General features: G+C 28.3%; 1 protein-coding gene across 3 annotated transcripts in view; it reads left to right on the forward strand.

Moving 5' to 3' along the window:
- Positions 1-14,717, forward strand: part of LOC107436387 (paired mesoderm homeobox protein 2B-like) — a 123,921-nt gene that overhangs the window by 79,393 nt on the left and 29,811 nt on the right. For all 3 annotated transcript variants that reach the window (XM_071187687.2, XM_016048088.4, XM_071187686.2), the window contains exon 4: positions 12,602-12,824. In XM_071187687.2, coding sequence (XP_071043788.1) covers positions 12,602-12,824 — 223 coding nt within the window. The remainder of the gene's footprint in view (positions 1-12,601; positions 12,825-14,717) is intronic.

Raw genomic sequence — 14,717 nt, forward strand, 5'->3', positions numbered from 1 at the left:
GATATAGTGAACCATCGTTTACAGTGGACACAGTAATGGGTTCGCAGATGGTTCACTATAGTGGGGTTTGACTGTATTTCTTAAAACAAAAACTTATACACATCACAGAAAGAACATTAATATGATCGGGTCTTAGCAAAAGAAAAGCGGATAAAAATTAAATATTATAAAATTATTTAAGATAAACGATATGAGAACATCTTTGTTATACAACTAAAAATATGCATGCATTTTTGGAACAGTTTACTTACTTGTTTCAGTGAAATGTTCAACATCATGTGAGGTAAACCTTCTCTCTGCAATTTTCTCTCGATTTCATTTTATTTCATAACAGTCGTTGAACAGTCGACCTGAATTTAAGTTTATGACTACCAATGTTTAACTCCGGAACCTTGTAATTTTGAACCGAATTCAGAAGACAAGGGAACTCCTAGATCAAGTATTGGGAGAAATTTATTTGCGGGGGGGGGGGACTTTTTGATGGAACTAACCCACATTTGCGTTACATGGAGAGAGAGACCACGAAAACCTCCCACGCTTAGCCAGACAGCAAGGGGACTAACTCATGATCCACCCATACCACTGAGGATATTTAACGCCAGCACTGTGGTCGATGCGAACCGGGTGCGGACCAGCCATCGCTGGGATTCTAATATGGTTCTGCTCATTGGGAGGAGAACGCTCAATCCCGTGAGCCACCACGGCTTGGCTAGATTGCAAAACAAAAATCTTGGTAATTTTTAAGACCGTAATGCAACTGAAACAAAATTCGATAGAACTACTGGTTCCCGCTCGATTAATGCGAAAAAATGCCTGTTTCCTGATTCATTTGAAACATTTCAAAAGCTTTTTTTTATCACATGACAGCAAGATGGCTTGGCTTTAAAGGATAAGTTCGATAGAACTATTTATAAACCAGTCATAAAGCAGATATTTTCCGTTTAATGACGGTGGTGGCGAGAAACAAAGGAGATAGGAAGATGAAAACTTAAAGTAGCACCTAATATTATTTTATTTTATTACCGTCTTCGTTGAACAGCCGACTCAATTTTTTGGGATTACGACTACTAATGATCAACTCCGTAGCCTTGTAATTTTGAACACAATTCAGAAGACAATGGAACTCCTGGATAAAGTATTGGGAGAAAGTGGCCTTCGTGGAGAACTTTTTGATGGAACTAACCCGCATTTGGGTAAATGGAGAGGAAAACTACGAAAACCTCTCACCGTTAGCCTGACGGCAAGAGGATTCTAACCTTTGATCCGTCTACCACTGAGGATAATTTTACGTCTGCACTGTGGTTGGTGCAAGCTGGATGCGGAATTCGTATCGACCAGCCATTGCTGGGATTCATAATGTCTTTTTCGCATTATCAATAAGGAAAAAAATAAAGAAAATTATTTTACCGAGTTCTGCCAGTATCCATTTTTTCCCTTCTTCTCTAAATTTTATTTTGTATTTCACTCATTTTTAAGAATGGCTCATTCAAATTTAGCTACGAAACAATACTCGAGTAGCTAAAATTCTCTTGATATTTTTTTCTTCCTTTCTTCATACAAAGAGTTCTCATATAAATTTTCTGCTATTAATCATTTTCAAGTGTTAATTTTTCATTTTAATTGTATTCCTAAATTTCTTTAGAAAAAAATTGTGTCAAAATATCAATTGAATTTGTTAGTTTATAAAACAACTCAAAATTCTGTGACTGTTAGGTAAGTTTGGCGTATTCACCTTGATTCTGCTCGGAATTAAATTCTGGGCGAAATGATTGCGAATTCCATTCCGGTTGGTTAACCTCTATTCGTTAGTGGAAGGGCAGAAATTATATATATATATATATATATATATATATATATATATATATATATATATATATATATATATATATATATATATATATATATATATATATATATATATATATATATATATATATATATATATATATATATATATATATATATATATATATATATATATATATATATATATATATATATATATATATATATATATATATATATATATATATATATATATATATATATATATATATATATATATATATATATATATATATATATATATATATATATATATATATATATATATATATATATATATATATATATATATATATATATATATATATATATATATATATATATATATATATATATATATATATATATATATATATATATATATATATATATATATATATATATATATATATATATATATATATATATATATATATATATATATATATATATATATATATATATATATATATATATATATATATATATATATATATATATATATATATATATATACAGTACCGCTCAAAAGTATCAGTACACCTCGAAACTTATAAAAAATTGGCAAAATTCAAAGTGTCATAACTTCCTTAAAAATGATCAAAAATGCTTCTGCTTTAGCTCATTTTGAAGCTTAAAATCTCTACTTTTATGTACTCTAATTGTTTTTAATTAATATATTTTGCAACTATGTACAATTACACTCTAATCAATCATAGAAAATTGTATTAATTTTTTGTGAAGTTTGACGCGATGTACGAGCACAGTTTCTTGCGGTTTCGATGAAATCGATGTTACTCCAGTAATTACAGCAATAAAAAGGGTAACTTTTTTTCAGAAAAATAGACTCCAAAGGTTTTTTTTTTTTTTTTCTTTGCAGAGAGTTTTGTTGCAGAGAGTTGAGAGTTGTCATTATAACTGATATCGGAAAACCCCTCTCTCCCCCCTATACGTTTCCCTTTTCTTTTTTTCCTTCCTTTTTTTTTTTTTAGGGAAATTGGGGTGAATTGAATTTCTTCAAACAGGCAATCGAGGTATTGTTTCCGATGTACTTCTTCTACTCCGAATCGAATGAAACTAATAACGAAATGATCGGACTAATACTTTAAAAGTAATATGGGTTTTATTTACTAAAAGTACAAATTTGTATTTAAACCTAATTACGCATCTGACATTGCTATCTAAACAAGAGAGGCATTATTTCCAACGCAGTTTTTACGTTGGTTCAAATAAGATTATACAAGAGTAAATAGATTAAATAGTTAAAAGCTCCTTATCTATTAAAATTTCTTCTATTCACATTTATTACATTGCTATCTAGAAAACATGAACATTTAAGAACATTTTCTTTTATCATTTTATCAAATGAGATAAAATTCTAATAGAGAGAATAAATAGCTTTGAAATTATAAGAAATTTCTTCGTGATAAATACAATTCGTAAAATAGTAATAAAAAAATAAAAAAAATATGTATATAAGTACAAGTATAAGATTGTACTTTTTGCACCCGAAATCATCATAACTTCTTAACTATCTTATCAATTCCTGTTTTATTTCAAATAATTCAACATAAAAAAATTACATCGAAAAATGTACATTACATATTCAGGCATCTCCTGCATAGCAATATTAAAAGTGTACATAAGTATTCGTCAAAAGAAGTACATTTTATGCAGAAAAAGCCTTTAAAATTTTGAACTATTCGTTCTTCTGACTTGTGTATAGACTGTCAGGTGCGTAATTTGTACTTTTTCTAAATAAAACTCTTATACCTTTTAAACTATCCATTAGATAGTCTCGAGATTGATTTTATTCAATTTGGTGCTAAAAAAATATACCAGAAGCAAAGCCTCAATTTAAATGCAGAAAGTAAAAGTAAAACTAAGAAGCTGGAGTGCTTTACTAGTTACACTATTTGGAACACATTTTTGTGGCTACTCATAATTTGAGTCAAAAATATGAATCCGTTCTCATAAACAGATTCATTTCTCTAGAGAAAATCTGCTAAAAAGAATCTCTTTTTCTTTTATAATGAACAACTATATTAAATTAAGATACTTTTCTATCAAGAGTTGACTGCTTTTGTTTCCAGATTGTAGACCGAAGTACGTAGCTCTGAATTTTATTAGAAACTTAAACTGAAACTTACCAAAACTAGTGTTTGTAAGAAGAAAATAAAATAAAAAGAGCTACTGACATCATTGATATCAGTAAATATTAATTTTGATAGTAAGTTGTAATTTAGGGAAATAAAGGAGTATGATAGATGTCACCAAAGGTGTATTCTTTTAAAGGTAGAGATTTTAAAATTAGTAGTAGATTTTTGTTAGTAGGGGAAAAGATTTCTTACCCGCTGATCGTACGCGCAATGCTTTAGTAAAATAATGGGTTAAAATTGCAAGAAGAAATAATGTTTTGCATTACAACAGAAATAAATAAATTTTTTTCCATTTAAAATCTTTTGTGTATAATATTGCTCACTTAAACAGCTGAAAATGGTATTTTCCTAATAACAAATCCGTCGTAATAGCGGAAGGCAATTCATTTTTAACTCTTTTAATTATACAAAATTTGTATCAAGAAATGTTAGGATTTTGACGGTGCCTAGGAAATTTGACGTAACAGCGGATTTGTCAATATAATCCTTAAGCTCTGTATCGATCTTTTTTGTATGTTTTCATGTTAGTTTAGAATTTATCTATTTCCTGCAGTGTTTAATTAATTCTATTTTTAGTTTTCATCTTAAATGATTGAGATAGTACTATCATAGTACATAAAAATTCGATCTTTAGGTCAAAAATTATTTAAAACAGTCAGTTTTTCATTCTGTTTAAAAAAGTTTTTGTTTGAAACTTTCACTGGTGTCATAAAATGTCCAAGTTTCTAGAATTAAACACCCATAGTGTCCGTGGTAAAAGCCTTTAATTTTCGTATGTGGAAGGAAGGTAAATTTAATAGCATTTTCTTCTCACTTTTTTTTCTTTGAATTTAAAAATTACCCTTGCAAAAACTGAAGTTATATGAACTAAAAATAAGAAATAAATAACAATAATAATTTCTAAAAATATTTTTTAGAGAATTATTAAGCTTAAAAATTTAAATTAGGAAAGTCAAGAATAATTTCAACAAATGGATAGAACATTATATTTTTAACTACAAACATGCTCCGACTAATACAAATATTTTGTTTAGCCAAGATAATTGCATCGGTATATATCTTTTTCACGAAATTATAATGCTCAACATTAAGGAATCATTTTTAATTTAGTGTCTTACATTGCTCATACACCTCCTACCCCTTCTAAGTAATAATGAACAAATATGCTCTAGTAATTTTTGAATGGCCACGTATTAAATATTTAGCTAGCTTTTGTAGACAATGAAAATGTTTGCATTTCATCGGAGCAGCAAGAAATTGTGCTCGCGAAGAACTGTCGCCCTTGTGAGCAATCATTTAATAAAAGTGATAGTCGAGCAAGAAAACGTAAAACGGCAGATGGTCTCCCCTCTGTTCATTCATAACTCCCCAACAGCGCTCCCCAAAACTATGTTTATCCAATAAAAACGCTTCGATTGCCGATAAACGAAAATAATTCGTACTTCACTATTCCGTGTTTAAATTTTTCTAATAAAACACCACTTATTTATCTATGTATATAAAAAGGCTCTTATTAATTGATTCTCTCACTTCCCATGATGATAGGAAGTTAAAATTTAGACCAAGCGATAAATAGAAATTGAAAAACTATTTATTTTATTATTTTCTAATGATCGGATTAATTCAGAGTAATTAGCCTAATTCACAAGTATGCTGAATAACACGTTTCTCCCAAGATTGAAGTCTTACATTTTGACAATTTGTTCTTTTTTAGATATAAGGTCCAAAGTTTGAAACACATATTCTTTGTGATCTAAACAGAAAAACTTTCATTGCGATACATTTCAATTTTCTGTGTAATTAACACAATTGAGCGTATAGCTAAATAACGCATTTGCTCGTTTTTACTAAATTAGATGTGTTAGATTTTGACTATATTTTCCACGCTATTTACGAGGAATAAACTAGAAAAAAATTATTTTCGATATTTTGTAATTATTGAAGTAATTAGGAAAACATTAACCTAATTGACAGTAATGCTAATTTACCAAGATAGAAGTCTAAAATTTTTACCATGTGTTCTTTATGAGATAAACAGATATAAGTTTCATTTCGATTATTTTTAAATTTTTGGGGTAATAAGCCTAATTGAAAATAATGCTAAATAACGCGCTTTTACCATGTTCGAAGTTACAGATTTGGACCATATTTTTTATGCTAGATGCAACAAAAAAAATTTCTTTTCGGTATTTTGTAATTATCCAGGTATTTATGAAGACATTAACCGAAGTAACAAAAATTGTAATTAACATAATTTTTCTAAGATATCTAAAATTTGGAAGTTCTTTTTGAAATAAATAGAAATTTAAAAGTTTCATTTAGATATTTTTGCTGTTATTGGCGTAATTAAACTAATTAGCAGCAATACAGTAATGCTAAATAACTCGTTTTTACTAAGATAGAGGCCTCCAATTTGGACCATGCTTTTCTTATCAGATATGAGGAAAAACTAAAGAAAGTTTCATTTCGATATTATGTAATTTTGGGGATAACTTGGAGGTAGTTAGCCAAATTGGTAGTAATTTGAGTAATTCTCAGAAAAATATGACACTTCAGAAAAACAGGTTTTTTTTAATTTAAAATCTTCAGAATAGTCCTTTTGTTAAAAAAAAATAGTTCTTTTATTAGTATATGCTTAAGTATATCTTGTATTAGATTCAATAGTTCTTTTCATAAAATAAAAAATTCAAATAGTAACCCGAATTATTACTTAATAGAGGGCAGTTCACGGACGCAAGAAAATATCTGAAATAGAAGTTGGCTAATTTTTTAATTCCTGGAAAATTGCAAAGAAATTAAGAAATGCGAGCAGATCCACGATTACAACACGTAATTAAATACTATACAAAAATACAAAGAAAAAAAAGAAAGAAAGAATACCAACAACTTATACTTATTTAAATATAAGATCAATTTTAAAGAAAGTCACTGAACCGATACTGGGAATTCTTCCGTATTTCAGGTGCATCTTCAATGCCGCTTGACATCGTCGCACACAAGGCATACTACACAAGGCGTTAAAGGAAACTTGTTGTAATTTATGATTTCCAAAGTTATTTTTTGAAGTTATCAATGATTATAGTAAAATTTATCATAAATAGAAAGCACTCATGATTTTGACTTATTCTACCAAAAAAACTGTCAATTTTAAAGAAGAATAAGTTATTAAAAATATTACGATTTTACATATAGCTTGATTTATATTGTAAAATAAATTGTTCCTGAGTTTGATTATGCAGTGATTTCAGTCAAAAAAAAATTTCTTATTTTTTAAGTCAAAAATTATCTCAAATATATATTGTCCCCTCAGTTACAATTATTCTTTTAAGTTTATTGTATTCATTACACAAAAAACTTTTAAACTTATTATTTGGTTTTTACAGTGGACTCCATTAGTACAACCATGTTATGTTAGATTTTTGAAGAAAAAAATTAACAAATTTTTAAGTTTCTCACATAACAGAGGAGACGTAACTGAGAGGACAAAACTAAATGTTCCCTCAGTTACACAAAATTGATAGGTTGACCATTAAAAAGGAACTCTAGGAATGTAAAGAAGTGTAAATGCATCTTGACTCAACTAGTTTAAAACATTTCCTCCACTATTAGAGCACACTTTTCATACAAAGATGTGCCATTTTCATTTAATAGAGTGTTTAGTTTATAGTTAAAAGTTTTTTAAGTGAGTAATCAATATGGAGTAAACAGCAGCAGAAAGAATGAGAGAATATAGAACTAGAATGTTCCAACAAAAATAAAGATGTTTGTCAGAAGAAAAATAAAGAATATAAAATGAAAATTCATGATAACAGAGGTATTTTGAAGGAAAAAAAACTTAACGAAGAAATAGTTAAATTGAAAGAAAAGAAGACAAAGGAAAAATAAAAACGGCACTGATACGAGCAGTAGAAATTCGGGAAGAATATTCTCTTTATAATATTCCTTAGGCATTGGGGAAAGCTATTAGAAAAGCAAACCGTTCAGTACCTGTATCTCCAAGAAAACGTTGTACTGTTCTATGCATACTCTATAACCTTACTACCAAAACAAAAGAAATGCCTTGTAACAAAGTTTCTGATGAAACAAAAAAAAAAGAAAAATTATGAATTTCTACTCATCTGATAAACTTTCTTACCGGACTTCTGGTAGAGCTGAGTGCATGATTGTCAAAGAAAATGGGCAGAAAGTCCGCAAAGCCGAATGTGCACCATGATAGAAGCATATCAAGTATCAAAGCAGATGTATCCAAACATAAAAATTGGCAAATTTAAGTTTTGCTGTACGACGAACTATCCATATTTTATGCGTAGGTGAAACACCATATAAAATGTGAATGTGCTATTCACGAAAATGTGAATTTTCTATTAAAATCACAGTTGTTTGCCTAATAATTACAGAGAATTACTAAATATAGCGACTTGCGACAATCACTCAATTGACTTTTTATTTTATAACCGTCGTTGAACAGCCGACCCAAATTTGAGTTTAAGGCTACCAATGTTCAACTCCATAGCCTTGTAATTTTGAACCCAATCCAAAAGACAAGGGAACTCCTCGATCAGTACTCCCTGAGGTATATGATTTGTTTTGGGAACTTGGCGGACTTTGGGACTCGACATATTTAATGTACACCAGTCACCATTTAAGACACTGGGATTCTTTTGATGTTGCTATAGATAGTTTTGCAAGTGTAAAAAGTTCTAGGAAAAAATTGGGTAGTTAATTTTGTTGCCAAAATAACTGAAATTGAGAAGGAAGCAAATAATGCACTTGAGTTTTTGTTAAACAGGGTCTGGTAAAATAAAAACTTTCAAATCCAACTACAAAGATATAGCACGGGTTTCAATTATAGCAGTTCTGCCAACAGGAACTTTAAATAACCGAAGAGTCACTTTTAACAGTGATATTTTCCTTTAAGTTTTTGTCAAATTTGTAAGACGTCCCCTCCGTTACATTCCATTTCCTCTCTGTTACGATGCATTATTATGACTTAAGAAAAGGGGGTTGGAATTTTAAAAGTCTTATAATAATTTATTTTACATTGAATCGTAATAATTTTAAAAAAATTACCGATAATTTTTAGGATGGTCCAAATCACAGAATTTAGCATAAATAATAGCGCATGTCAAAAATTTTGAATTTTATTTGTCCCCTCTGATACAACTACATTTTTTTAACCTGCAATTTTATTATGAGGCTCTTTTATTATTTTATGCCAATTAATTTAACTTTGTACCCTAAAGTAGCATATTCTAGTAGAATTTCTGTTTTCAAAAATATTTAATATATTTTTTAGAATAAAATACTTGCGCGATTTCCCCTCTGTTATGTTTGGAATTCAACTTAAGCGAATTGATAATTTCTTATATACAATCATAAAATTCGTATATTCAAAGTTAATTCCATGCAAAATATAACTTTTATTAAATATTTACTGCTTTTTTTTAAATTTTATTTTCCAATTGTAACTTTTCGAAAAAATTTCCAATTGTAAGGTATAAAATTACTTATATCATTTTAAAAGATGTAATTTTACGTAGCAAAATACAAATTTATCGGTCCAATAGATCGAAATCTGCTCAATAGTTTCTGAGAAATCGAAGTTTTAAAAATACGGTTGACTTAAAATTTGATTTCTCAAGAACTATTCGACCGAATCATTAATAAAGATATATCTTATAGTATATGACACGCAAAAATACTTGAAAAAAATAATAGAAATCATCAATAATATTACGTATTACTAACGAAAATGATAATTAAGATTTTTTTCAGTGAAATGAATATATATTTTACATAATAATGTAAAATCTGGTTTAAACTATTTCATTAATTAAAAAATATTATGTAATAAATATTTCATTTTTCGAAAAACAGCAGTTTTTAAGGCTAAAATATATAGCTAGAGTTACGAAAGGTATAACAGCGGACGATAAAGTGATGGGGGAATCTGATTGTCTCTGATACAAGGGATATTTTCTCTTATCTCCCCCGCACTGAAATGAACTTAGCATCCAAAGAGGAGGAGCCAACTCCTGGTGAACGAACAATATGCGCAGTGCTGTCATTGTTGCCAAAAGCTATTTATGCCACGGACTGATTGTTCGAAACCGAACTTCACCTTTAAAACAATTGCAATTGTAGCTACTATGTTATATAGTTTTTTAGATATACTTGTTTACTATTATCTGGTGTAATAATCCGAAATCCTTTCCTTATTGATAGAATTCCAGTTGGAAAAATTTAATAATTCCAATATTTCTTTACTTTTTGGTAATGTTAAACAGAAAGTAAATTTCAGAATTTATTTTCTTTTTTAAAGCTTTTTGTCTTTGTAAAAGTTGCCCAGAAATAATTTATACTATTCAAAATGAACTAATGCGGAAAAAAAAATTGAAAAATTAAACTATAATCGATTTGAAATGCTCAATATCCCCAGTCAATTTTCTACATTTTCCAGCATTTCTTGGCTTTAGCATTGATTATATATAGAGAGAGATGTAAATTGTTGCTCTGTTTTAAATACAAAAATCATCCTTATTTTTAATGATATTTCCATAATTTTTGCTTTTATTTACTGATTTTGAATACGGTATGTCTCCATATATCGATTTTCGTTCATTGTTTAAATTCAATTAATTATCTAATTTTGCTACTTATATAATTAATTGAATTTAAACTTTGCTTGCCCTAAACTGTAAACCATACATATGAATCGTTTATTTCAAATATTCATCAAATTAATAACCAAAACCGTTAATATTCGTGATTCACATCTGTAAAAGCAAAAGTAAATTCAAATGTCTATAATATTTCGGGGCTTCAATATTTCGTTGTCTGGTTGGTTTTTCGTTTACCGATGTGTGGAGCTTAATCTCGCGTCTGCTTTGATTTGCAGATCCTTCATTCTCCTTCTTTAAAACTGGTTATAGCTGTTAAAATGAATGGGGTCTCAAATTAAAATTATTCACATTTTCTAACAAATAACTGAGTTGTTTAAATAATACTTTCTAAAATAATACTTTCTTAAATAATACTTTCTATGGGCTTGCAAATCAAAGCCTGTTTCTCAACAATCACTTTATGAACTGATACATATTCGCGCTTATAAACTATCAATAAATTTAAACATGTATGCCGCAATTTGCCATTATTATTATTATAACTAACTGCTCTGATCGGCAAACAGACCTGAATAACTTTTGATCTAATAATTGAATTTTCACATTCTAAGACTTTGTTTTAATGGAAGAAAAGCATCTGCAAAAACTTTTCTTTTAATATAGGGAAAAGTGCTTGAAACATAAAGCTATGGTTTATTAATTTAATATTCATAATTAAGCATTCAGAATTATATTAAGCTTAAAACCACATTTTTGGAGGCTTTCAGATAAACTCCTGTACAGTGAGCTAAGGAGGAAAAAAGCAGAACACTCTGAATAACTTTTGATCTTCATGCACAAGACTCAATTTTAATGGTTTAAAGGGGTGACTTTAAATATGATTATTAATTACTGTAGACAATATTATAAGTTAAATAGACGCATCCTTTTTTTTCCGACCGAATTGAATTTTAACCCTCAAAATAAAGAAGGTATATACAATCTAGTTAATATGGCCCCAATAGTTCAGGCTAAAGTTTGACTCCTTAAATTTAATTGTTTTGCATATTTAGCAACAACTCGAAAAACTTAGCAAGGATAAAAATAAATTTTGCATTCAATTATAAAATTTGTTAATCCATACGTAATTCTGTATAAAAAAATAGTTTTTATAATTATTTATTATTTTTTATTAATTAGCTTAATTTTTAGTTGAAAGGTGTATACATTTTTATATCATTTTAAAAAGAACTAAAATAACAATACTTTAATGACAATAATAATGATTTTAAATAATAATAGTAATTTTAATTAACAAATTACAAAACGAAATCGGTTGAATAGTTTCGGAATTAACAAATTTTAAAAAGTCTTATTCATTCAACACTCGTCAATAAAAATTACCGTAATTTAAAGTGATGATAAAATTTGCATATGTAACAGTCCAAACCTTTTTGACTACAATTAAATAAATAAATAAAAATAATAACTGAATATTAAAAATTAATTTTACATGGAATTATCTCTAGATAAACAAATTTTATGATTTTGTGCAAAACTCTTTCGAATGTTTATAAATTTCGGAAGATTCACAAAAACTCAAATGTGCAAAAAGTCAAAATAATATTAATGGATCTGAACTGCTGCCTGACTAAACTATTTTGCCCCTAATTAAACTATTTAGTATGGTGAACTAAATTTAATAGATTGTGGTTACCCAATGCTATTGAATATAATATTAATAGGTCTGAACTACTGCCTGACTAAACTATTTTGCCCCTAATTAAACTATTTAGTACGGTGAACTAAATTTAATAGATTGTGTACCCAATGCTGTTGAATATATTACAATGGGTCTGAACTACTGCCTGACTAAACTATTTTGCCCCTAATTTAACTATTTAGTATGGTAAGCTAAATTTAATAGATTATGGCTACCCAATGCTATTGAATATATGTTTCGCAGTCTATGTGTCTATAGAGTTTTATCATAGTAATATGAATTTTATATTTTAGGTATGGTTTCAAAATCGCCGAGCCAAATTTCGGAAACAAGAACGTTTAAATCAGCAAAAACAAGCCCAACAATCCAGCCAAAAGTCAAACAATAATCAGTCGAGTAACGCACATAACAACAACAACAACAACAATGGCAATCTCATTAACAGTAATGGATCGTCAAAAGACCAAGAAAAATCATCTATGATGCCACCACCGCCACCTCCTAAATCATTAAATGGTACCTTATTTTTTATGCTTATATATTTTGGATAATTAATTATTAAACACACAATAAAAAGCGAATTCTGATAGATAATCTGAAATAATAAGTCAAATAATTCAGATTTATCAACAAACTGATTGGAATAAAAATTTAACTGCATGTTTAAGCAGATTTTGCAATCGTTTGTAACAGATACAACGTTGTAAATGGATCTCATCTGGTTCTAAAATCTAGTGACATTTCGTTGTTCATAAACCACGCAGAAAGTGTTGCGAACGACCTGGGAATAGTCAAAGAAGTTTCTTTGGAGCACTTTTAGTTTATTGACTAAAAGAGAGAATGCAACTCTCTTTACAACTAGAACAGGAGCGTCAGGGTTACGTGATTTCCTCACTCTCCCACTTTTCCCCTCCGTTGAGCTCATTCAATTTAATATCGTCTCTCGAAAACCACACAAAAAAACAATAATGAATACCGCTCTTGAATGATTTAACTATTAAAAGATAATTTATTTATAAAGAGCTCCTTCATCTTTACTAGCAACAATTTTATATTGACCCCCGTTGGGTTCAAAATTGGTCCCATCAGAACATGCACCGAGGGTATTTTTATTTTTTAATATTAATCCCAGAATAGCTTTCAAAAATGAACCGAGATTTATTTCTATCAAGGACCTATATTACAAAATATAGACATCCCAATATTGTTTCTATATTGTAAGCCGAAAAAGGCTCTTTATATGAAATGAATTGTTGTTCAATATTCAAAACCATTCTAGGACCATTATTACAAAATATAGACACCTTTAAATGTAATATACAGATATTATTGCTACAGATATATTAATATTACCGATATTAATATACAGATATTAATATTAGTCATATAGACGTCTTTAAATGTAATGTACAGGTATTAATATTACAGATATTAATATACTGATATTAATATTGGTCCAATATTCAAAGCCATTCTAGGACTAATATTACAAATTATAGACATCCCAATAGTGGCCTTATATTGTTTGCCTATAAGTGTCCTACATAGAAATTTTGGCTGATTTGTCAAATATTTAAAATCTTTCTTGGACCAATATTACAAATTAGGCACCCCATTATTGGCCCTATACTGTAAACCTATAAGCATCCTATATAGAAATAAATATTTGTCCCATATAAAGCCATTCTAGGAATAATATTGTAAAATATATATACACGTCAATCTCGGTCCAATATCGAAAGTCATTCTAAAACCATTATATAGAAATATATAGACCCTTACACGCTTGTAATGTTGGACAAGTTTAGGATTTTCATCTACCGGATCTAGAAAATCTTAAAATATTTCGACAAAATTCATTTCTATATTAAATTCCTTTGAAAAAGATTCACAATACAAATAGACCTACTTATATCAGAATTTTGTTGTTGTTGTTCATACGACATCCCCGTTTCTTTCGGCGGCCAAAAAAAAAAAAAAAAATAGTGTGGGGGGGGGGGCTAGCTATTTCTACATGAATTTTCTTGTTTTTTGCACCCTAAAAAAGCAAGAAAAAAATCCTGAACATGATATTTTTTCTTTGTGGCATACTTTAAGTGACAAAATACCAATTTTAAATTTTTCCCGATTTTTTCAATCTACGAACTTTGATTAAATTTTTTTATTTTTGTTTTTTATTCTAAAATATAATCTTATAGTATGAAATCTCTATAAATACATTTTAGAGAGACATTATAATAATATTATATTTACGTAAAAATCCTTTTATCTGAATAAATGGCTCAGATTTATCTTATATTATTATTTGTAGAATTGCTCATATATATATATATATATATATATATATATATATATATATATATATATATATATATATATATATATATATATATATATATATATATATAT

Source organism: Parasteatoda tepidariorum, chromosome 11 (assembly GCF_982258835.1).
Source record: "Parasteatoda tepidariorum strain Cologne lab strain chromosome 11, Ptep-v5.0, whole genome shotgun sequence".
Classification (NCBI taxonomy): domain Eukaryota; kingdom Metazoa; phylum Arthropoda; class Arachnida; order Araneae; family Theridiidae; genus Parasteatoda; species Parasteatoda tepidariorum.